The sequence below is a fragment of the Rhinoderma darwinii genome, chromosome 13 (genome assembly GCF_050947455.1).
Source record: "Rhinoderma darwinii isolate aRhiDar2 chromosome 13, aRhiDar2.hap1, whole genome shotgun sequence".
In the NCBI taxonomy this organism is placed as follows: domain Eukaryota; kingdom Metazoa; phylum Chordata; class Amphibia; order Anura; family Rhinodermatidae; genus Rhinoderma; species Rhinoderma darwinii.
Window position 1 is genome coordinate 17,388,106 of NC_134699.1, and position 22,853 is coordinate 17,410,958.

Here is a 22,853-nt window from a genome sequence, read left to right on the forward strand (position 1 = left end):
AAAGAATATACTACACTGGATAAGGCGAATCCTCATAATGTTTGTGTCATCCTCCCCCTTTGGTTCAGGCAGCCAGGGACAGCACACACAGAACTTGTGGTCGACGCGCTGGGTCCTTTTTGGCCGGTGTCGCAGGAAGTGTGTGTGAGAGAGCGGCGTGAGCGGAGAGAACGTATTAGTAACGTGTGATTCCGGGCTGTGAGCGGGAATCTGCAGGTAGAGTATATGAGCGCTCATGAGTTTTACATATTTACCAGCTGTGCCCGTGTTCATGTCTCACCATCATGTGTTACTCCTGCCATTGTACTAGCGAAGGTCCCAGCCATACATTACATAGTATTGGATGTATACGAGAGTCACATGGCTCCCTGGTACTTTCATGCTCTGTTCTCATCTGCGTCGTGACCACCATTTATAACGGAACCCATGACACAGTGGCGCATCCATCATACGACGTACACCAGCGGCGCCCGAGGGACCCCATTGACTGAGACTATGTTCCCCTTTAGTCTGTTCCGTCATCGTAACGAAAAAAACGTTCGTGCCGAATCCGTCACGTCAGCGAAACCCATTGACTTTAATGGGTTCCGTCAGGGTTTCTGTCATTGTCCATGTACAAATGGCGCTTCATGCTGCGCTATTGGGCTTAGTTTACATCTACACCAGGGTCCTGCTTCGACAAAACGTCGGAACGGGGCCCTGGCGCAGATGTGAACGAAGCCTTAGGGCCTGTTCGCATCACCGTTCGCTTTCTGTTCCGGGGTTCCGACCGTGATGTGAACAGGCCCTTATTGTCCAAGAGTTTTGGTGAAACCGGCAACGGAGCTATGCTGTTTCTGTGATTCATAGTCGGAAATCACACGGTTCAGCCACAATAGAGCAGTAAACCGGGGTTTAGGGGGCCCCATTCTAGAGATAGGTGCGGGTCCCAGAGGTGGGACCTGCATCTATTTGACATTTATGACATATCCTGTGGATATGTCATAAATGTCTCTGATGGGGAAAACCCCTTTAAGGCTAGAAATCTGATCAGACCTAGTGCTACAACTGTATCCAGTCTAGACAATCTTTTCAGTTAAAGGGGTTTTTCCATAATCATTATTTATCTGATCGGCGGGGGTCTAATCTATCACGAAAACGGACTTACTGTGCCGTTCCTGGGAGCCCCACAGGATTGGAGCGGTAGTGCGCGTTCTCGGCCACCGCTCCATTCATTTCTATGGGGCTGCCGAAAATAGCGCTCCACAGCCCCATAGAAATTATAGGAGCGGTGGCCGAGAATGCGCACTACCACTTCATTCCTATGGGGCTCCCAGGAATGGCACAGTAAGCCCGTTTTCGAGATCAATGACAGTCTGAGCGGTCGGACCCCACCGAAAAGATATTCATCACCTATCCTGTGGATAGGTGATAAATATTGTTTATGGGAGAACCCCATTAAATAAATCCTCAGGACAAATCTCTCGTGTACTGATAGTTTGCTACAATGTGTTAGTGTAGGTAGAATGTATAAGCTGGGGATACAGACCGGTTTAGCTCACAGAGGATTGTATAGACTGGGTGCAGTTTAGGTGCCAGCTAAGTGTAGGACTAGGGCAGGATGGGCTGTAAACAAGAATGCTTACGTTTCCTGACCGCAAACAGAGATTTTGAAAATGGTGAGAAATTGATAGTTTATTACAGAGTTGCAGAAATGTTCATTATAGTGATCTTTATTTACATAAAACTGGAAAACCCTTTTAAATAGTATTTATACGAGATTTGGATAAATCCCAGGACCCTCCCCATTCCAGCTGCTGCAGCACCATCGTGCTCAAGTCTAGACCCCCTTTAAATGGGTATTCCTATAATCGACAATTCTCTATTATCCAAAGGATAGGAGATGATTGTATGAGTGCTGAGGACCCCACTGCTGGAACCCACAACGAGAACGGGGTTCCGAACCCCCTTGAATGGATCAGCAGTCAAGCATGCGCTCCATTCAATGTCTATGAGAATGACGGAAACAGAGTACTAAGCTAGGCTTTTTTCCTCCTGTTTCATAGACATTGAATGAAGTGGCAGGCGCATGCTCAACCGTCGCTCCATTCAAGCTCCTCCTCACTGTGCGGGCTGCAGTGAGGAGGAACATGGGGCTCAGGACACCTGTTCTCAGGATTGGTGGGGGTCCTAGTGGTGTGGCCCCCAGTGATCAGATCATTATCACCTATCCTATCCTTTGGATAGGTGATAATTGTCAATTCTGGTAAAGCCCCGTTAGGATCGTCATGTTACCTTTCACACTGGACAAAAACTTGCTCCCGTGTGAAACCAGCCGTAAACCGTGATTCATCCGATTAGACGAAGACTCAGAATAACTAAAATTGTAGTATGATTCGTCACTAATGAACTCTGTCCATTCATACAGTTTTATTTCCTCGTATCTGCAGACATGGACGCCGACCCTTATGATGAGTTTGGCAATTACATTGGCCCTGAGCTTGACTCTGATGATGACGATGATGATGAAGATATGGGAAGAGATGACCGGGATGTAGATGTGGTAAGACAGGGGTTTCTTGCGTAGTTGACCATAATTACAACCTTGTACATGTTTTTGGTTGCATGAACCCAAATAATTCCTTCCTGCAGATGCATTATTATTATTAATGGGTATAATGTAAACCTTGTGGGTAACGTAACCTGCAGGCTTTTGCTTTACTATCAAATATCCCGGGCCAGTGCTTTGTTTCCTTTTCAAATACTTTGAATTAGGATCTTTCACTTAGGGACGTCTTTATGACTGCATTTGTGAAAACCCCTAAAAGTGCTATACTGCCCCCAAAAGTGCCAATACAGTCGAGTGAAGCATAGGGTGGGCAATATGCAGAGTAGCCTGTCTAAGGCTGGGTTCACACGAGCACATTAACGTCCGTAATGGACGGACGTATTTTGGCCGGAAGTCCCGGACCGAACTCAGTGCAGGGAGCCGGGCTCCTAGCATCGTAGTTATGTACGATGCTAGGAGTCCCTGCCTCTCTGCTGGACAACTGTCCCGTACTGTAATCATGTTTTCAGTACAGGACAGTAGTTCCATGGAGAGGCAGGGACTCCTAGCGTCGTACATAACTATGATGCTAGGAGCCCGGCTCCCTGCACTGTGTTCGGTCCGGGACTTCCGGCCGAAATACGTCCGTCTATTACGGACGTTAATGTGCTCGTGTGAACCCAGCCTAATTCCTCTCAGCCAATCTTCAGCACTGAAAGGGATCACCTGACTTGCAGCAGTAATTCACTTAATTAGATGTGCACTAGTGTCAAATGGTCATGAGAAAAATGGATTTACAACCACAAGATGTAAACATAGTTTCTATTCAATGACCGCAAGCAAGGATATTTAAAAAGATGAGCTGAAACACAAAGTATATTAGAAAGTTCTAGACCTTTTTATTATACAACAAATAAGCTTTATATAAAATCAGAAAACTCCTTTAACTGTTGGTCAGGTGATCCCACTTCATGGTGCAGATTGAGAGTCCTAGGGTCCTATTACACACACCGACGTGGGCCGTGGATGCGAGCACCGATCAACGAGTCCGCTTGTTGATTGGCGCTCGTTTGCTTCTTCCACGCGGCGCTATGATTGCTTACGTATGGGGACGAGCGCTAGTTACTCTGTTCGCTCGTCCTCATACATTATTATCACGTCGGCAGCGCATCTCTCTGATTATACGAGACGTGCTGCCAACAATGATGATTTTTAATTATGCATAAAAGTAAGATAAGCCGAAGAAAAAGCATTTGCTCATTCATCGGCTGATCGTTGCCCTGATTACAGAGGGCAATGTTTAGGAACGAGAGTTCATATGAATGCTCGTTGGCCAAAGTAATAAGGCCTTAACACTGCGCTCAGTCCGACTTTTGTTCCCTTTCTAGGGCTTCAGGGAGCCATTCCAGCTTATTAGGGCAGTGGCTCTCCAACTGTTGCAGAACAACAACTCCCAGCATACTTTGACATCCTGTGGCTATCCGTGCATGCTGAGAGTTGTAATATTGCAATAGTTGGTGACCACCGTATTAGGGTATCTTATTGATGATGTCATTTAAAGGGGCCTGTCTGGTTACTGATATTCTTGAAAATCTATCTGTAGTAGCCCAAAAAAAAGTTGATTTACTGTAGATGGGTGGCAATACATCGGTAACCTTGCAGAAGAGAAAACAAATGTTGTTCGATTTGGCTCACAGTAGAGTCGACCTATACGGTTCTGTCCTGCGGCGGTAGCTATACAGATGCAGATTGACATTTACAAAATTCTGTGACTGCGGATATTGCCGCCATACATGTTGACTGGTGATCATGGCAGGCCTTGTGGCTGGGGCTGAAGTGTCATTTACATTGGCTTTGTCTATTTCCTTTAATCACACTGCTCTTTCTTTCTCACAGGCAGAAGATGATGATGATGATGAATACATGGCAGATCCTGATGAGGATCGGGCAGGGATGGAGGTTGTTCTCCATGAGGACAAGAAATATTACCCCACTGCTGAGGAAGTGTATGGTCCTGAGGTGGAGACTATTGTTCAGGAGGAGGATACACAGCCACTAACAGGTGAGAGGAACACCATATGAAAGGTGATGGAGCTTACCGGTCTTTCTTGTTAGACTAGGACGTTATTCACATGCTGCAGCCTATTGATTATCCATAGCATTGTGTTAGGCCCCCTGCACATGGCCGTGCCCGTAATCACGGCCGGCCGCAGACAGTCCCCTTCATTTACGGGCCGTGCTCCCGTTTATAAAGTATGGGAGCACGTCTGTAAAATCAAAAAGTAGGACATGTCCTATTTTTTGCGGGTTATTTCTACGGCCCAGACTCTTTCCCGTAAATATACGGAAAGGTGTCCACGGGCAATAGAATTTAATGGGTCCGTACTTTGATCCGCAATTACGGTCCGTATTTGCGAATCAAAATTATGAGGCCTTAGATAGTGATACCAAGTGTGACACAGCTGAGACTGTCGGGTCAGCGCCATCTACATCTGCCCAACACTTGGTGGCATCTCTACATTATTTTGGGTTGTGCTGCCTTCGTTACTTGCAGCACTTTCCACAACCGGTTAGTGCGCTGTACCCAGTGACAGATCTACTGAGGCTTTTATTAGTGATACACGATTTGTTCTGCGAATTATTGTCCTGATGTAATATTTGCTACTCTTTTTTTTTTTATCTGTACTGTAGATTGTGTTCTTTTTTATTTTTTTTTATTTTTTATAGAACCTATTATTAAACCAGTGAAGGCAAAAAAATTCTCCATGATGGAACAAAGTCTGCCCCCCACGGTGTATGCAATGGAGTGAGTATATTTCACGTCAACCTCTGTATTCTGGGTTAAAGGCTGATTTGGCTTTTATAATTTACTCTAATTTCTTTCAGTTTTTTAGCCGATCTCATGGATAACCCAGAGCTTATTCGAAATGTGACCCTTTGTGGACATCTTCATCATGGGAAGGTAAATGCGCTACTAATAATATACTCAAAGTGGAAAGCCAAGAGCTACAGTTATGGGCTGAACATCAAATAATGACGGCTTTCAGGTCAGCACCCATGGTCTTACCCTGCTTTTTTATAGAAGTTGTAGTGACCATTTTCTTTTCATGGTTGTCCCCAGACGTGTTTCGTGGACTGTCTGATTGAGCAAACGCATCCAGAGATCCGCAAGCGCCATGACCAGGATGTAAGTAGCTGCAGCTGCCCGTTGCGCTCACACCTCTGTTGCGCAGCCTCATGAGTCTGACTAGGTTGCACTATAATTTTGCTTTGTCCTTGTGTCCACTGCCTTATGTATTTTTGTTCTTCTTCAGCTTTGTTACACTGACATCCTCTTCACAGAACAGGAGGTACGTCGCTACACATCACATGTAAAAGCATTTTGCCGAGAGATAAAAGAAATAACAGAAAAATCCTCTTGAATGTCTCTTATCCTGCTGGTAATTTGTGTTCCCCATTGTTTCCAGAGAGGCGTTGGTATGAAAAGTACACCCGTGACCATCGTTCTCCCTGACACCAAGGAAAAATCCTATCTGTTTAATGTAATGGATACTCCAGGTATGGAACATCTGATGAATGCGATCATATAGTTTATGGGGGGGCACGGCTTATTTTACAGCTCGGCCCCGCTAGACGTCTTGACAGCAGAATGCGCAGACACCACTGATCTGAAGTCCTCTATATTTAGTTGGTACTGAAGGTTCTTGATGCCCAAGGAGTGTTTTTGTACATTTTTCCCATGTATACTTGTTGATGTCCACCTTCTTCCTTTAGCCCCCCTCCTTCATTTTTCTTCTATTACTACACCCCAAGAACACTATACATCTTTTGACATACCTTAACCACAATATAACTCATCTTGTCATTTTGCAGGTCACGTGAACTTTTCTGATGAGGTCACCGCTGGTTTTCGGATATCAGATGGTATCGTGTTGTTCATTGATGCTGCCGAGGGGGTGAGTTTCTTGGTCCATATAATAAGTTTTAAAGACCGAGCAAGATAGGAGTCTCCGTGCTGAAATATATTGCTAATGAGGCACATGCACAGACTCTGAAAAGGGGAAAACCCCCATTTTGGATGAGAACACGTATATACATACTAATAGAAGCATGGTTATTCTCTAGGCTTCCTCTTCAGATGTCACTTTAATTGCATCCTCCTCTTAAATTCTATGGTTTCTCGTCTTCCAACCTACCATGTTGTGTTTTCTTTCATCCTTTCCCCCCCCTCAATTAGGTAATGCTGAACACGGAGCGTTTGATCAAACACGCCGTACAGGAACGTTTAGCGGTCACAGTTTGCATTAACAAAATAGACCGCTTGATTCTGGAGCTGAAGCTGCCACCCACAGACGCGTATTACAAGCTGAGACACATTGTGGACGAGGTTAATGGATTGCTCAGGTACATAGGGTTTGTCTGTCTTTTGGTAGGAAATAGTGACTTGCTGCAGCTTGTAGTAGAGCTTTTTTTCACCCCTGTCTCTTTGCAGCATGTATTCTACAGATGAGAACCTGGTTTTATCCCCACTCTTGGGGAACGTCTGCTTCGCGAGTTCACAGTATAGCATCTGCTTCACACTGGGATCATTTGCCAAGATCTACGCAGACACATTTGGTATGTTGAGGTTTTGTAACATATCTGGATTATTTATCATAAGCTCTGTGATTATAATTCATTCACTCAACTATGAAGGGAGGTTTTTCATTAATTAGGTGATAAAGTTCCAATAAGATGTCTGGAGCAGATTTTCTTAATTATTGGAACGAAATCCCAGGAAATGTGTTTTCTGGGGCTTTGGCGTCCCCATGTCCCCTATGTACAGTGCCAGCACACGACTGCTATCACTATAGTGTCCGATATGTATGCAGTGTCCACTGGCATAAAACCGAGGATCTATGCGCCATTTTAAGGAAAAATACATTGCAGACAAATTTCGAAACAATGCATAATAATTTCTGACAGAGCTGATAAAATGAGTGATGCACTTCAGGCTTTATAAAGGGCGTCTTAAAGTTCGTGCACATCATGTCCAGCACTTATTATTCTAGACTGTCAGGCGTTTCCAGATGAAAATGGATTTTGGTATACGTCAGACCAATGGGATTTTAGAACCATCAGGCACCATAATAAAGGAATTTTACTATCAAGAACAGAAGCAATGCCACTGCTTGGGGGTCATATTATCTATATAGTTAGTTTCACCTGCTGTCTTTTGGTAGGCAACTTTATGCATCAATTCCTCAGGATTACTGCATTGCTAGGATTCAATTTCTGAAACGATCCACTATAAGACATGCCGCTGACCATTTTTCTTGTATAACTGCAGACATTTTTAGAAGTAGACAACCTAAAGCGAACAAAAAAGGGACATAGCCCTAAGAATAATAATGAACTATATAGTATACAAAAGTACAAAATCTTTATTAGATATAATACAACAGATAACACGGAATATAAAAACGAATGAACCACATATGGAGATAAAGACAGTGCGGTCAGATGTAAAAGACCATAAACATACAGAGTCAGCCAACCAAGGGAAGCCGGGAACCGCTCATGTAACCCACAGGGAAAGGAAAGATAAACCGTGCATATAGAATGACTATGCCCAAATGTATAGGGAAGTGCTGCCTATCCACATATGCAATATGTATGAACAGGCTAGGAAAGTCCCAACAAAGTACCTGGGCAAAAATAGTCAGGCAAGGTAAGACTATAGTGATAGATAGGAAGACCGTAAATGCGTCATACAGAAACCCAATTCCAGCACGTACCCTGAGACATAATGGAGAGCGGAACCAGCGACCCAGAACGGAAGGATGAATAACGCCTCGACGCGCGTTTCGCCAAGCAGACCGGCTTCGGCTTTTTAGAAGTAGAACTGCAATGATGTACTGACGAGTATAAGACCCGTTGGCTTCTGGCGACTATGCCAGGTCCGTTCACTCAGATGATGGGTTTTATTGGAATTTATTTTAGGGGTTTCCTGTGACTATACTAGTGTGTATGGGGAGCTTTGCTAAAAGTAGAAAACAACAATGTCATTTTTGTTTTAAGAAGTGATTTAAGATTAATTTTTTTATAGCAAACGTGATATTACTTTTCTCCGGTGACATTTTACAGTCTGACATTTTCTGATCTGCAGGTGATATCAACTATCTGGAGTTTGCCAAGCGGTTGTGGGGGGATATCTATTTCAACCCAAAAACGTAAGTCCTTCTTAAAGCAGATAGTACATTGCTTTTCTGAGCAAGAGCATTATAGCCGGTATAGCATTAGCTATAATTACCATTTTATTTTTTTGTTTTTATTTTATAGACGAAAATTTACCAAGAAAGCACCAACAAGCAACTCCCAGAGAAGTTTTGTGGAGTTCGTCTTGGAGCCTCTGTACAAGATCTTGGCACAGGTCAGCACTGGTTTCTGTGTTTTTATATTTTTGTGTTTGCTCTTTATTTGTTATTGTGCAGAAGGCTTGTATGTAGTGTTAGTTAGGCTTCATTCACACTTGCTTTATGCTGTTTCCATCAGGGTTCCAGTATTTTTGACAGCGTGAATAACGTAGTCTGTAGCTATATTATTTGCTGTCGCCAGACAGACAAAGGATTTCTTGGCATACATTCGAAATCTGATCCATAATGGCTGTCATGACTCTGTTATGAACGGAAGCCATGACACTTATGTTTTTTGTCCCTCTTGCAGGTGGTGGGGGATGTAGACACTACTCTACCCCAGACACTGGAAGAGTTAGGAATCCATCTTACAAAGGAGGAACTGAAGCTTAACATCCGTCCACTGCTGAGGCTTGTATGCAATCGCTTCTTTGGGGAATTCACAGGTAACATGTTTACTTTTTTGTTTTGCAGCGCAGTCATCTTGACCTATTTATCACGTTATTAACCCTTTAACGACCCAGCCATTTTTTGTTTTTTTATATTTTAATTTTTCACTCCCCGCCTTCCAAGAGCCATAACGTTTTTATTTTTCTGTCAATAGAGTAGTGTGAGGGCTTATTTTTTTGCGGGAGGTGCTGTAGCTTCTATTGCCACCATTTTAAAGGGAATGTGTTGCTAGAAAAATATTTTTTTTTTTAGTTAAACTGTTAGTATATAAATGATTACACATTGTTTTAATTTTTTCATAAGTCAGGAAGTATTACAAATTAGATTCTAATTTATAACATTTCCATGTGCTGGTCACTAGAGGGAGCAATTCCCAAAATTGCAGCATTGGCATGTGGTAAATCAACCTCATTGCTTTATGCTGCAAAATTTGAGAAGACACACTCGCTCTAGTGTCCTCAAACAATCCCCCCTCCTTTATCCTGGCTAGTGCCAGGAGAAAGGAGGGGGTTGAATGTCCAAACCTCCTACACTGTGTGCCGGCATTTTTTTAGCGAATGCACAGTGTAGGAGGATTAGATACAGTGGTAATCAGACAGTATAACACGAACCTACACAAACATAACTTACCTGGTCCTGCCGCCTCCGCTCCTAGTCCTTGCTTCTGAACATACGGACGGAAGCCACAACCGGAAGTCGTCATCTTAATGTCCGGCCGCGGCTTCCGGTCCACATGAAAATGGCGCCGGATGTTGCTCGGCCGAAGACCTTCCTTTTGGTCTGTGTGGGAGTGGCGCATGCGCCGTTCCCACACAGACGGCGTACGCTATAGTGAATGGAACGGCTCCCGTTTATATTCTCTATGGGGTTGTATGTGCCGTATTCCATCTATGTGTCGTTAATCGACACAGAGATGAAAAAAAAATGGCAGCCCCATAGAGAAGTAAAAGAAAGTAAAACACAAATAAAATGTATTTCAATAACATACTAAAAGCAAAAACATATAAAAAAATTTTTTACAGTGACACCTTCCCTTTAAGTACCATATAACGTACTGGGAAACGTAAAAAAAAATATTTGTGGGGTGGATTTGGAAAAAACCCGAAATTCCTCCGTTGTTTTTTTGGGTTTTGTTTTTACGGCTATCACCGTGCGGTAAAAACGACAACTTAACTTTATTCTGCGTCTGAATAAAATGACGGGGATACCAAATTTATGTAGGTTTTTTTCGTATTTTACTACTTTTACAAAGAAAAGACTATTTAACAAAAAAAAATTGTTCTGTTTTACCACATTCTGAGAGACATAATTGCGCGGTGTAAGGGCTTATTTTTTGCGGGACGAGCTGTAGTTTTTATTGGTACTAATTTTTGGTACATACGATTTATTTACTTTTTATTTCATGTTTTTTTGTGCTAAGGTGACCAAAAAACAATGATTCGGGTGTTTTTAATTTATTTTTTACGCCGTTCACCGTGCGAGTTAAATAATGGTATATTGTAATAGTTCGGCTCTTTACGGACGCGGCGTTACCATTTTTTATTTATTTTTTTTACTTTGTGCTTGAGGACAAATGGGAAAATGTTGTTTTTCTGGATCTTTTTTATTGATGGGGTATCCTTAGGATAGGTCATTAAAATCAGATCGGTGGGTGACCAAATCCCGGCACCCTGTCCGATCAGCTGACTAAAGTGGCCACAGCATTCGTCACCGATGCCTTTTCAGTATTTAATAGGCACAGCACCGTACACATCGGTAGCGGCTGTGCCTGGGATTGCAGTTCCGTCCTATTCACTTGTATGGGACTAGAACTGCAATCCCAGGCCCAGCCGCTACAGAAATGTACAGTTCTGTACCTGTAAACTGAGAAAAGGCCGCGGCGACGAATGCCCCTTCAGTCAGCTGGTCAGTGGTGGTTGCCGGGAGTTGGACCCCCACCGATCTGATATTGATGACCTACCTTAAGGCTAGGCTATCGATTTTAAAGTTCCAGACAATACCTTTAAAGAGTTTATTATGACTGTGTGTGATTATTTCCTCCTCCTTTTTTATTTTGCAGGGTTTGTGGATATGTGTGTCCAGCACATTCCTTCTCCAAAGGCTGGAGCAAGAACCAAAATTGAACACGCGTATACCGGAGGCGTAGATTCTGAGCTAGGAGAGGAGATGAGCCAGTGTGATCCGGATGTGCGTACGACTTTTTTATTATTTCTTTTATTAAATTGGTTGATAATAGAAATCTAAATTTGTCCTCAGACTGACAAAGATTCTATTGATATATGCAATATATAAGCAGCAACTAATGAGTGTAACTTGGCAACACCCCATGATTATAATCTAATTACCCATATCATTTTGATAATCTTATAATTTGTCCCATTCACTTGCTGTACCAGGCATAGCCACTGGAGCACCGAGGCATCTTCATTTTCGGGTCACGGGGGTTGGACCCCCACTGATTAAACATTGATAGCCTATCCTAAGGATAGACATCAATGTTTAAAGAGGCTCTGTCACCACATTATAAGTGGCCTCTCTTGTACATGACGTGATCGGCGCTGTAATGTAGATTACTGCAGTGTGTTTTTATTTAGAAAAACAATCATTTTTGATGGAGTTATGACCTATATTAGCTTTATGCTAATGAGTTTCTCAATGGACAACTGGGCGTGTTTTATTTTTTGGCCAAGTGGGCGTTGTGGAGAGAAGTGTATGACGCTGACCAATCAGTGACCAATCAGCGTCATACACTTCTCTCCATTCATTTACACAGCATATAGCTATATCGCTATGTGCAGCCACATACACACACTATAATGTTACTGCAGTGTCCTGACAATGAATATACATTACCTCCAGCCAGGATGTCATGTGTATTCAGAATCCTGACCACTTCTCTGTGATTTACAGCATAGCACGCCCAGTTGTCCATTGAGAAACTCATTAGCATAAAGCTAATATAGTTATATCACTATGTGCTGTATAAATGAATGGAAAGAAGTGCATGACGCTGATTGGTCACTGATTGGTCAGCGTCATACACTCCTCTGTACAACGCCCACTTGACCATATAGTAAAACACGCCCAGTTGTCCATTGAGAAACTCCTTAGCATAAAGCTAAAATAGGTCATAACTCCGTCAAAAATGATCGTTTTTCTAAATCAAAAACACTGCTGTGATCTACATTACAGCGCCGATCACACCATGTACAAGATAGGCCACTTATAATGTGGTGACAGAGCCTCTTTAAGTCCTGTGAATGCTCTTCAAAGGAGATGAATAGTTATAGTATTGGACCATATCCGTTCCTTTCTTAGGTGCATAGTTTCATATATTGGGTTGTAGCCTTGGTATTAGCAGAGGGACATGGGGGTCTGTATTATAGGGACCTAGCAATTGTCTTGTCAAAAGTAAAGATTTCTGTATTGATTGTTGGTAGTTATCTCTTCTAAGGGTCCGCTGATGTGTCACACAACCAAGATGTACAGCACAGATGATGGCGTTCAGTTCCATGCCTTTGGCCGTGTGCTGAGTGGGACAATTCACGCAGGGCAGCCGGTTAAAGTACTGGGTGAGAATTATACTTTAGAAGATGAGGAGGATTCCCAAGTCTGCACGGTGGGAAGACTGTGGGTGTCTGTAGCCAGGTAAGTGGTGATATAAAAGAGATGTCACCAGCTACTGATTCTTGGCTATTAGTTTTTGTCCAAATCGACTCAATATTCCGTTATGTGTAGGTATCATATTGAAGTGAACCGAGTGCCAGCCGGGAACTGGGTTCTCATTGAGGGCGTGGATCAGCCTATAGTGAAGACTGCTACGATCACCGAGCCAAGGGGCAACGAGGAGGTAAACACATCACAGCAATAGCAATCCACTTAATACCTAGTAACATTGTATGGGAAACTAAGCGGACGGGAAGAGTTAGTTCTGTATTAATCAGAAACATTTTGATGAATGTTGAAAGGATATCTAATTTAATCTTTCAGGCTCAGATCTTCCGGCCATTAAAGTTCAACACTACCTCAGTCATCAAAATTGCTGTGGAACCCGTTAACCCTTCAGAACTGCCGAAGATGTTAGACGGACTTAGGAAAGTCAACAAGAGCTATCCTTCTCTCACTACCAAGGTATCCTCTCCATCTAAATGTCATTGACTTGAGTCCAGCTATACAGATATCGCATGCCTTTCTCCAAATATCAGGTTTAATAAAGTTGAATGATGGTCAACCTATTAGATTTTTTGGCGTCATTAAGGAAATTAACTGTATGTGGAGTTCCTGTATTAAGTGCCTGTATTTCTGTAGGTTGAGGAGTCAGGGGAGCATGTCATTCTTGGCACTGGAGAGCTGTATCTTGACTGCGTTATGCACGACCTCCGCAAAATGTATTCAGAGATTGATATTAAGGTGAGTTTTAAATTCAAGTGCTTCATGTTAGTGTTGGCGAGTCATTTGTCAACTTTACAAATATATAGTTAAAGAGGCTCTGTCACCAGATTTTGCAACCCCTATCTGCTATTGCAGCAGATCGGCGCTGCAATGTAGATTACAGTAACGTTTTTATTTTTAAAAAACGAGCATTTTTGGGCAAGTTATGACCATTTTTGTAGTTATGCAAATGAGGCTTGCAAAAGTCCAAGTGGGTGTGTTTAAAAGTAAAAGTCCAAGTGGGCGTGTATTATGTGCGTACATCGGGGCGTTTTTACTACTTTTACTAGCTGGGCGCTCTGAAGAGAACTATCATCCACTTCTCTTCAGATTGCCTAGCTTCTGGCAGTGCAGATCTGTGACGTCACTCACAGGTCCTGCATCGTGTCAGACGAGCGAGGACACATCGGCACCAGAGGTTGATTCTGCAGCAGCATCAGCGTTTGCAGGTAAGTAGCTACATCGACTTACCTGCTGATGCTGCTGCAGAATCAACTGAAGCCTCTGGTGCCGATGTGTCCTCGCTCGTCTGACACGATGCAGGACCTGTGAGTGACGTCACAGATCTGCACTGCCAGAAGCTGGGCGATCTGAAGAGAAGTGGATGATACTTCTCATCAGAGCGCCCAGCTAGTAAAAGTAGTAAAAACGCCCCGATGTACACACATAATACACGCCCACTTGGACTTTTACTTTTAAACACACCCACTTGGACTTTTGCAAGCCTCATTTGCATAACTACAAAAATGGTCATAACTTGCCCAAAAATGCTAGTTTTTAAAAAATAAAAACGTTACTGTAATCTACATTGCAGCGCCTATCTGCTGCAATAGCAGATAGGGGTTGCAAAATCTGGTGACAGAGCCTCTTTAAAGGGGTTTTCCCAATAGGGACATTTATGACATATCCACAGGATATGCCATAAATGTCAGATAGATGCGAGTCCCACCCCTGGGACCCACACCTATCTCTAGAACAGGGCCCCTAAACCCCCATCCTACCTCTCTGCTCCGGCTGACTCGTGTGATTCCCAACCATGAAGAAGAAAACCGCGTAGCTCGCTAATACGGAAACAGTGTAGCATCCGAGCGTAACTACTATTCAGTTCTATGGGACTTGTGGAAACAGCTTAGCTCAGCTGTTTTCTTCACGGTTGGAAATCGCATGCTTCAGCCGCAACACAGGGAGAGAGAACAGGGTTTAGCGGACACCGTTCTAGAGATAGGTGCGGGTCCCAGAGGTGTCACGTGCATCTATCTGACATTTATGGAATATCCTGTGGTTATGCTATAAATGTCCCTGATTGGAAAACTCCTTTAAAGTGGAAATGATCACTTTCTGACATGTAATAGGTACATATCAGCTTATCAGGTCACTTAAGTCTGGACTTAGAAAGTCTCAGTTTCTAGAGTGAAGGTGCTGCGGCGCTTTATAGAATATTTTTGCTACTGCTCAGAGCTTTTAGTTACTGGGAAACTCGGTTACTGGGAAAATATATACATAACCCATTAATTTGAATGGTCTGAACTGTGCTGGAAATTAGTGTAGGTTTCTGCTCACTAAGATAATCAGATATGTCCTATCTTTTTGGGTGCGTTTTCCCTTTTAAGAATCCTTTTTTTTTTTTTTTTTTAATTCACGATGAAACCATAACCTCACTGAGCCCTCGAGGTGGAAGCACGTTAAAGAGACTTTGTCACTAGTTTATTGATGTCCTATCTTCTAAATAATCTAAAAAAAAATATTATTTGCAAAGTTATGAGCATTTTTCTAAATATGGTAATTTGGCTATACTTGCCAAATGTGAGGTTACTCTTACTTGTCACGCTGGGCGGTGTAATGTTTTCTGTATGTCGCTGTCCAATCCGCATCATACAGTTCTCCTCTTCCCAGTGTGATCATATAGTATACATCTTCCATGCCCTACTGTGTTTTCAACTGGTGATCTCTTCGGTTGTGTCACCGCTAGAACTGCGATCCTGGTGTCATAGGAAAGCTTAGAATCTCCTCTTTTTTTATATGCCACCGGAACCAGCATCAGAGGCTGTGAGGAGGCTCCACCTCCGGAGAATCGCTGGTGTTGACACCCACTTGTCTGGTATAACCTAGTTTGCATATTTAGAAAAAAAAGCTCCTAATTTTATAATAATAATAATGTTTTGGGGTACAATTTTCACTAGCACGATCAGTGTGACGTCGCCTATTAGATTAGGTAAGAGTTTGGGCATTACTAAACTAGTGACAAATCCTCTTTAAGGCCAGTTTCACACAAGCATGATATGGGTGCAAAAAGTCCCCGAACTAATAGCATCATAGGAATTTATGATGCTAATTAGTTCTGATTAGGAGACCTGCAGTCTGGCTTGGACTTAAGTATGGGCACAAAAATCCCCCCGTCTTATGCTTATGTGTGCTTCCATTGGAGGTCGCAACATTTTCTACTGTATATAGGCATACCTGAAGCGATGTGCCCAGGGAAGCTCCTGGCCTCACTGTCCATATATGCTCTGGCTGGGGTCTCCGACCCTGACATCACTGTCCATATGTGTATAGTGATATTAGGGGCTTTAGGGTCCTGGAACCCCCGGCTAGTATGCCAGCAACATCCTGGCTGGTGATTCCATCCCGGAGTGCTTCCGATGCTCTGACCCAGGGACTCTGAAAGACACTGATATCACTGTCTATATATGGACCATGACGTCAGAGGCTTCTCCAGGCTAACTGATGCTCTTCTTGAGAACTTCAGCCCAGGGGGAGCTCCCCAATGTATACGTTTAACATGCCTCTGACGGATGCCATACAGTGGCATCCGTTACTCATAGCCTTCCATGTTATAAAGCAAAAACGTATAGCGTGCGGTATACTTTTTTTTTTTTTTTTTGCAGTATTCCCTCGGGTTGGAAAAGCGTAGCCTACTATGCTTTTCCATTCTCCCTAAAAAAGATATACCGACGTATACCAGCCGGACTGAGGCCAAATGGACACTCTTTTGGTCTCCGTCGGGCTAATGAAGCCCTATGGACACATTTAGCATGTATGTCAGGAACTTTCCTGACGTACACTATAAACATAGGCTATGACGTAATGTGAACTAGGCCTAAGTCTTATATAGTTAGTGAACTTTTATGCGGGCTGACATTTCAGAGGAGTTTTTGTCAAATTAATATATTTTTTATAGGCTCAAATTTAACCTCCCATAATCTTTCAGGTGGCAGATCCTGTGGTGACGTTTTGTGAGACTGTTGTGGAAACCTCATCACTGAAATGTTTTGCTGAGACACCAAATAAGAAGTAAGTTTTCTGATTTCTGAAAACCATTCTATTGCCTAGAAAAATAATGTATTGTTTACTTATTTTTAAGTTAAAGGGGCTCTGTCACTAGTTTAGTAATGCCCTATCTCGTGGCTAATCTGATAGGCGCTGTCACACTGATAGTACTAGTGACAATTGTGCCCCAAATGTTTACTATTTTAAAAGTTATGAACTTTTTTCTAACTATACGAATGAGGCTATACTAGACAAGTGGGTGGTAACAGCAGCGATTCTCCGGAGGTGGAGCCTCCTCACAGCCTCTGACCCTGTCCTATCAGCATGAAGCTGCTTCACACAGTGTGAGAGACTGAGACTGGAGGGAAGGGGGATCACTACAAATAGCCATATCTTTGGCTGTGGACCACCTAGAACCGTGGTTCTGGTGGCATATGAAAGATCAGATTCTAATCTTTCTAATGTCCCAACAGTTCTAGCTGTGAAACAACCGGAGGTATCACCAGTTGAAAACACAGTTGGGAAGGGATGCTATATACTATATGATCAGGCTGTGTTGCTGAGAGAAGCTGTCTGACGATTGGACAGCATCATACAGAAAACATTACACTGCCCACAGTGAAAAGAGTTACCTCCCATTTGGCAAGTAGAGCCACATTAGCATATTTAGAAAAATGCTCATAAGTTTGCAAATAACTGTTTTTGGAAAAAAAATGACACTGTAGTTATCGGCATCATAGCGCCTATTAGATTAGTTAGGAGATAGGGATTTAATAAACTAGTGACAGATCCTCTTTAATACTGGTTAAAAATAATATACACCGCAATCGGCAACATGTCCATGCTTTGTCTTTATTACAACCACACTGATGAATCCACTGCTGCTCCATTGTTACACTAAACCTCTTGTCTGCAGAAATAAAATCACAATGATTGCAGAGCCATTGGAAAAGGGTCTGGCCGAAGACATTGAAAATGAAGTGGTGCAGATCTCGTGGAACAGGTAAGATTCTAAAGCTTGTATTGAAATTGCAAAGCTGAATACATAGATATGCACCTTTGTTAGATGTCTGTTATATTTATAACTTTTTGTTTTATGTCAAGATTAATACATTAAACAAATCGTTCATAAATGGACCCTTTGCTATTTTTGTAGGTTTGAATAGATGACCATGTTTTCAGTATCCCCTCTGATCTCTAGTTTGCATTCTTGATTTACAGGAAGAAACTAGGAGAATTTTTCCAAACAAAATATGACTGGGATCTTTTGGCTGCCCGTTCTATCTGGGCATTTGGGCCAGACACCACTGGTCCCAACATCTTGGTAGATGACACACTGCCTTCTGAGGTAAGTGCCTGGTCTATTGCTTTGTCCATTACATGTTAAAGGGGTTGTCTGGGCATAGGGCGGGTTTTCATACTGATGACATAGGTTAGGTGATCAGTATATAATCGTGGGGGTCCGAACCCCCACCCCCACCGATCAGCTGTTCTGGCTGCCTCCTGCATCAGAAGATTAGCAGTGGTCTGTGCTGAAAGCAGATGGCTCCAACCACTGTATACCGGCCATTCTGAAACTCTGCAGCTCTGCACCCATTTAAGTAAATAGGAGCAGTACTGCAGCACAGCCGCTATACAGTGGTCGGAGCCATCTGCTTCCGGCACCGACCACTGCAAAACTATAGGTGCCGGAACAGCTGATCGGTGTGGGATCCAGGTGCCTGACCCCCACCGATCATATACTGCTGACCTATCCTCTGAATAGGTGATCAGTATGAAAATCCGCCCAGACAACACCTTTAAAGTGATCATGGGAGGAGGAGGAGGGGGGGGGGGGGTCTTGACTGGTCTACTTCATATACCACTTAGTTTTATACACATTTACTAAGACCTTAAAGCATACCTCCAGTTTCACTGACATTATATCAAAAATATTATAGTGCAGGATTGTGCACGATAATCATTTTTCTAAATAATTTGTATTCGTGATTCCTGCCCTGTCTTCATGGCTCCTGTCTACAGAACGGCTGCTAGTGCTGTAGGATCACATTACGTTTGCGCTTTCGGCTGTTCTGGATACGAGAGCCATGGAGACAATCCGGACGCTCTCTCTCTCGCCTACTGCAGCGTTATGAGCCACCGGCAGCACGTACTATTCACATTGTGCTGTAGTGATAAGCAAAATTGCTAATAATTATTGTGCACACTCCTGCACTATAATCATTTTTCTATGTCATGTCAGTGAAACTGGAGATGGTACTCTTTTAAGAAATTATACTGTTCTAGGCGACAGATTAAAAGATCATTCTGGGCAAAATATTTACAGTGTGCTAGTGCAGTGCCTGAGGGGGCAATGAGTGGCACAGGATTTTCTCTTTGGTGTTCTTTGATTTAGTGTGTCATGCAGGGGCAATATTTTTGTTCTAACCATTTCTTTGTGTTACAGGTGGATAAAGCTTTGCTGAGCTCGGTGAAGGACAGCATTGTACAAGGGTTTCAGTGGGGGACAAGGGAGGGTCCTCTGTGTGACGAGTGTGAGTATTTTACATGGTACTATCTCAGCACAAGATGATCACATGCTAAGAAATAAAAACTTTCTCTGTTTCTCTGCCTGTCTGTAATAGCTTATGAAGTGTCCCCTATTCCTTTCTTTTCCATTTAGTGATCAGAAATGTGAAGTTTAAAATCCTGGATGCTGTCATTGCTCAGGAGCCATTGCATCGGGGAGGTGGACAGATCATTCCCACAGCTCGCAGAGTAGTGTACTCTGCTTTCCTGATGGTGAGGTTATTTCTGATCATTGTACTGTTTTTGGGTGCATTAGTTTCTACTATCATTATATACAGTCATTGTTATCATGCAAAACTTTCTCTGCAAATCGTGTTCACAGTGCTGTATAAGCAGTAGTGGCCTTTCAATTGTGCGTGTCTTGCATCATAGCGGACCGGAGCTTAAATCCGTCAGCTGGAAATGGGCCAAAACTCAACAAATTAATGAGGACCTTGTCCACATTCTCACAAAGATGACAATTAACAAGTAATGTCAGCATAGATTCTGCTGACAGACAGCTACTTTTTAATATTGGCTACCAATTTACAGCATCATTTAGATTTAGAAATACAATTGTTACTTGTTACCAGTTTGCCGAGCCCTGTCCCTAAATGCAGTTAGGCTTGCCCAAAAAAAACACCAACTATGTAATGATGGTTTCTGTTCCTTTTGATCAGTATTTTATGATTTATTAACAATCCTGCTTTATGATTGTTTCCACACTTCATTCTGTTTTCCTCTACCTATGTCACCTTACAGGCCACTCCACGTCTAATGGAACCGTATTACTTTGTGGAAGTACAAGCTCCTGCGGACTGTGTCTCTGCTGTGTATACTGTTCTGGCTAGAAGAAGGTTAGTGATATTTTATGTCTCTTTATACTTGGAGGTTATTTCTATTTTGCAGTAGTCTGTAACATGCTTCTTTATATCCTGCAGAGGCCATGTCACACAAGATGCTCCTATTCCTGGTTCACCGCTCTATACCATCAAAGCGTTTATCCCGGCAATAGATTCATTTGGTTTTGAGACCGATCTGCGCACTCATACACAGGGTCAGGCTTTCTCCTTGTCTGTCTTTCATCACTGGCAGGTAAAATAGGAGTGAACAGTCTCAATCATTACCAATATGTGACTGATTTCTTCTTTGAGTAGCAATCATTAAGTTTGGCTTTCCCCTTATTCCTTGCAGATTGTGCCAGGAGACCCCTTGGATAAAAGCATCATTATACGACCACTGGAGCCTCAACCAGCACCTCACCTTGCCAGAGAATTTATGATCAAGACAAGGCGTAGGAAGGTATGTAAGGAGTTAACAAATGTGAGAAATACATTACTAAAATTTAGGTTTTCACACTGTCTTTCAAGACAGCCTTTAAATTAACCCAATTTTACACTTTGAAGGGTCACTGTTTAATATAAAAAAAACTGACCATGAAATGTCCGAAGAATTGATCCGTGTGATCTGGGTGCGGAGACCCCCACTGATCTCTATAATGGAAGGGCAGAATCAGTCAGCTGAGAGCTTTTCCGCTTTGCTTCTGATTGGCTTTTTATTCCACTGATAGAGGCGGGGATAGATGTGTACAGGCTATAGATGTTTGATGGGCCCCCTACGCTGCAAAGGGAGACGTAAAAAGGCAATCGGAACTGTGGGGGCACAGCGCTCAACCGAACGCCTCTGCCCCTTCATTCTCTAGATCGATGACCGTCTTCTCCCACCAATCACACCTTCTGACATGTTAGAAGTTTCTGGGACTTTCCGGAGAGGCCATCAATATTTGATAAGTGGGGGTCTAAGGGTGCTGTCACACACAGTAGATTTTGTTGCAGACATTTTTATGACCTGAAAATTAGATCCATTCTTCTGATTGGAACTTGCAGAAATCCATGTACCTGGTGCAGAAACAACTTCATTCATATGAACGGAACTCATTTTAAGTTGCAGAAATTTCTGAAGCCGTGTGTGACTGCACCCTTACAGAGCGGCCCTCCATCCTGTCTCTTAGGCCCCATTCACACGACCGTAAAAACCGTCCATAATTGCAGACCGTAAACACGGTCCGCAATTACGGACCCATTCACCTAAATTGACCACGGACACCTTCCCGTATATTTGCGAGGTGTACGGGCCATTGAAATGTTCCGAATATTATGGAACATGTCCGTTCTTTTGCTTTTTATGGGCTGTGCTCCCTTTGTATGAGAGCACGGGCCGAAAATGCATGTGGTTGTCCGCGTCCGGCCGTGCCCATAATCGCCGGCCGCAATTATGGACACGGCCGTGTGCATGAGGCCTTAGAGAAGGTCCCAAGCAGACAACCTAGAGACACAACCTTTAAGAATATCACTTTTTTTTTTTGTTTTTCATATCTCCCAATATAAGTCACCTTCTGGGCTGAAGGGAATGTTTGCATAGTGAATATGCGCAACAGTTCTACAAAATAAAAAGAAAACCAACAACAACATTTTACTTTATATGTTTTTCTATTCATTTGTAAAGCCTTTCACATTGATGTTTATTTCTGACCAGCAACAAATGTAATTTTGTTACACTTCTTCAGAATATAAAAGGTGCCCGTTCTAGACTCATTGGGAGCTTTGTCCCATCCTTTAGGCTCTTTCAATTTTAATGTACATATTTATCACAAACCTTTTTAACTAATTACTCTGAAAAATAAAATAATGTTATACCATTTTCCTCAACTTTGTATTTGTAAAATAATGTATTTTCTATTCGTATAATTAACCTGTCACATAACCTGTCTCTTCATTGCAGGGTCTAAGTGAAGACGTAAGCATCAGCAAGTTTTTCGATGACCCTATGTTGTTGGAATTGGCCAAACAGGATGTGGTGCTGAACTATCCCATGTAAAGACGATAGGAGGCCGATGCATTGAAGTCTTTCCATGCGCTAAAATTAACATCTTGCCACCTTTTTGTACCAGGATGGGTCTTTGCAGTTCTGCATCGTGTGCCATTGTCTTTTGGTACAACGTGAATCTATTGTATCAGTCAATATTCTCTACGTCTTGAACCCTTTGACGTAGAAAGGAATATCTGACTCTTTACCCAGGAGGAGTTAATCTTATGATGTGTACATAATGTTTATTTTTTAATAAACTTTTTCATCTACTGTATTTTCTGTTCCTTGTTTCATTATGCAGTGGCATATCTAGAGGGAGCCATAGCTGTATACCACTCTATAATCTCTAATTATAACATTGAAATAAT

At 42.7% G+C, this 22,853-nt stretch overlaps 1 protein-coding gene across 1 annotated transcript; it reads left to right on the plus strand.

The window, feature by feature from the left end:
* The first annotated feature begins 113 nt into the window (after positions 1-113).
* Positions 114-22,759, plus strand: EFTUD2 (elongation factor Tu GTP binding domain containing 2). Its single transcript, XM_075846121.1, has 28 exons — positions 114-216; positions 2,430-2,542; positions 4,424-4,589; positions 5,255-5,333; positions 5,414-5,489; positions 5,649-5,714; positions 5,842-5,877; positions 5,995-6,085; positions 6,401-6,483; positions 6,765-6,931; positions 7,020-7,144; positions 8,676-8,739; positions 8,849-8,939; positions 9,233-9,368; positions 11,432-11,559; positions 12,827-13,020; positions 13,111-13,222; positions 13,363-13,503; positions 13,681-13,782; positions 17,012-17,094; positions 17,987-18,073; positions 18,292-18,418; positions 19,517-19,604; positions 19,733-19,851; positions 20,380-20,474; positions 20,559-20,712; positions 20,812-20,919; positions 22,399-22,759. Exons 2-28 carry the CDS (start codon positions 2,432-2,434, stop codon positions 22,492-22,494), a joined length of 2,925 nt encoding a protein of 974 aa, XP_075702236.1. The 5' UTR covers positions 114-216; positions 2,430-2,431; the 3' UTR covers positions 22,495-22,759.
* The last annotated feature ends 94 nt before the right edge of the window (positions 22,760-22,853 follow it).

Excerpts from the sequence above, each read along its gene's own strand:
- EFTUD2 (XM_075846121.1), top strand. The coding sequence starts at position 2,432 with ATGGACGCCGACCCTTATGATGAGTTTGGCAATTACATTGGCCCTGAG. Across the intron at positions 9,369-11,431 it reads CTTCTTTGGGGAATTCACAG|GGTTTGTGGATATGTGTGTC; the intron begins GTAACATGTTTA and ends TTTATTTTGCAG. Across the intron at positions 19,605-19,732 it reads GGGTCCTCTGTGTGACGAGT|TGATCAGAAATGTGAAGTTT; the intron begins GTGAGTATTTTA and ends TTTTCCATTTAG.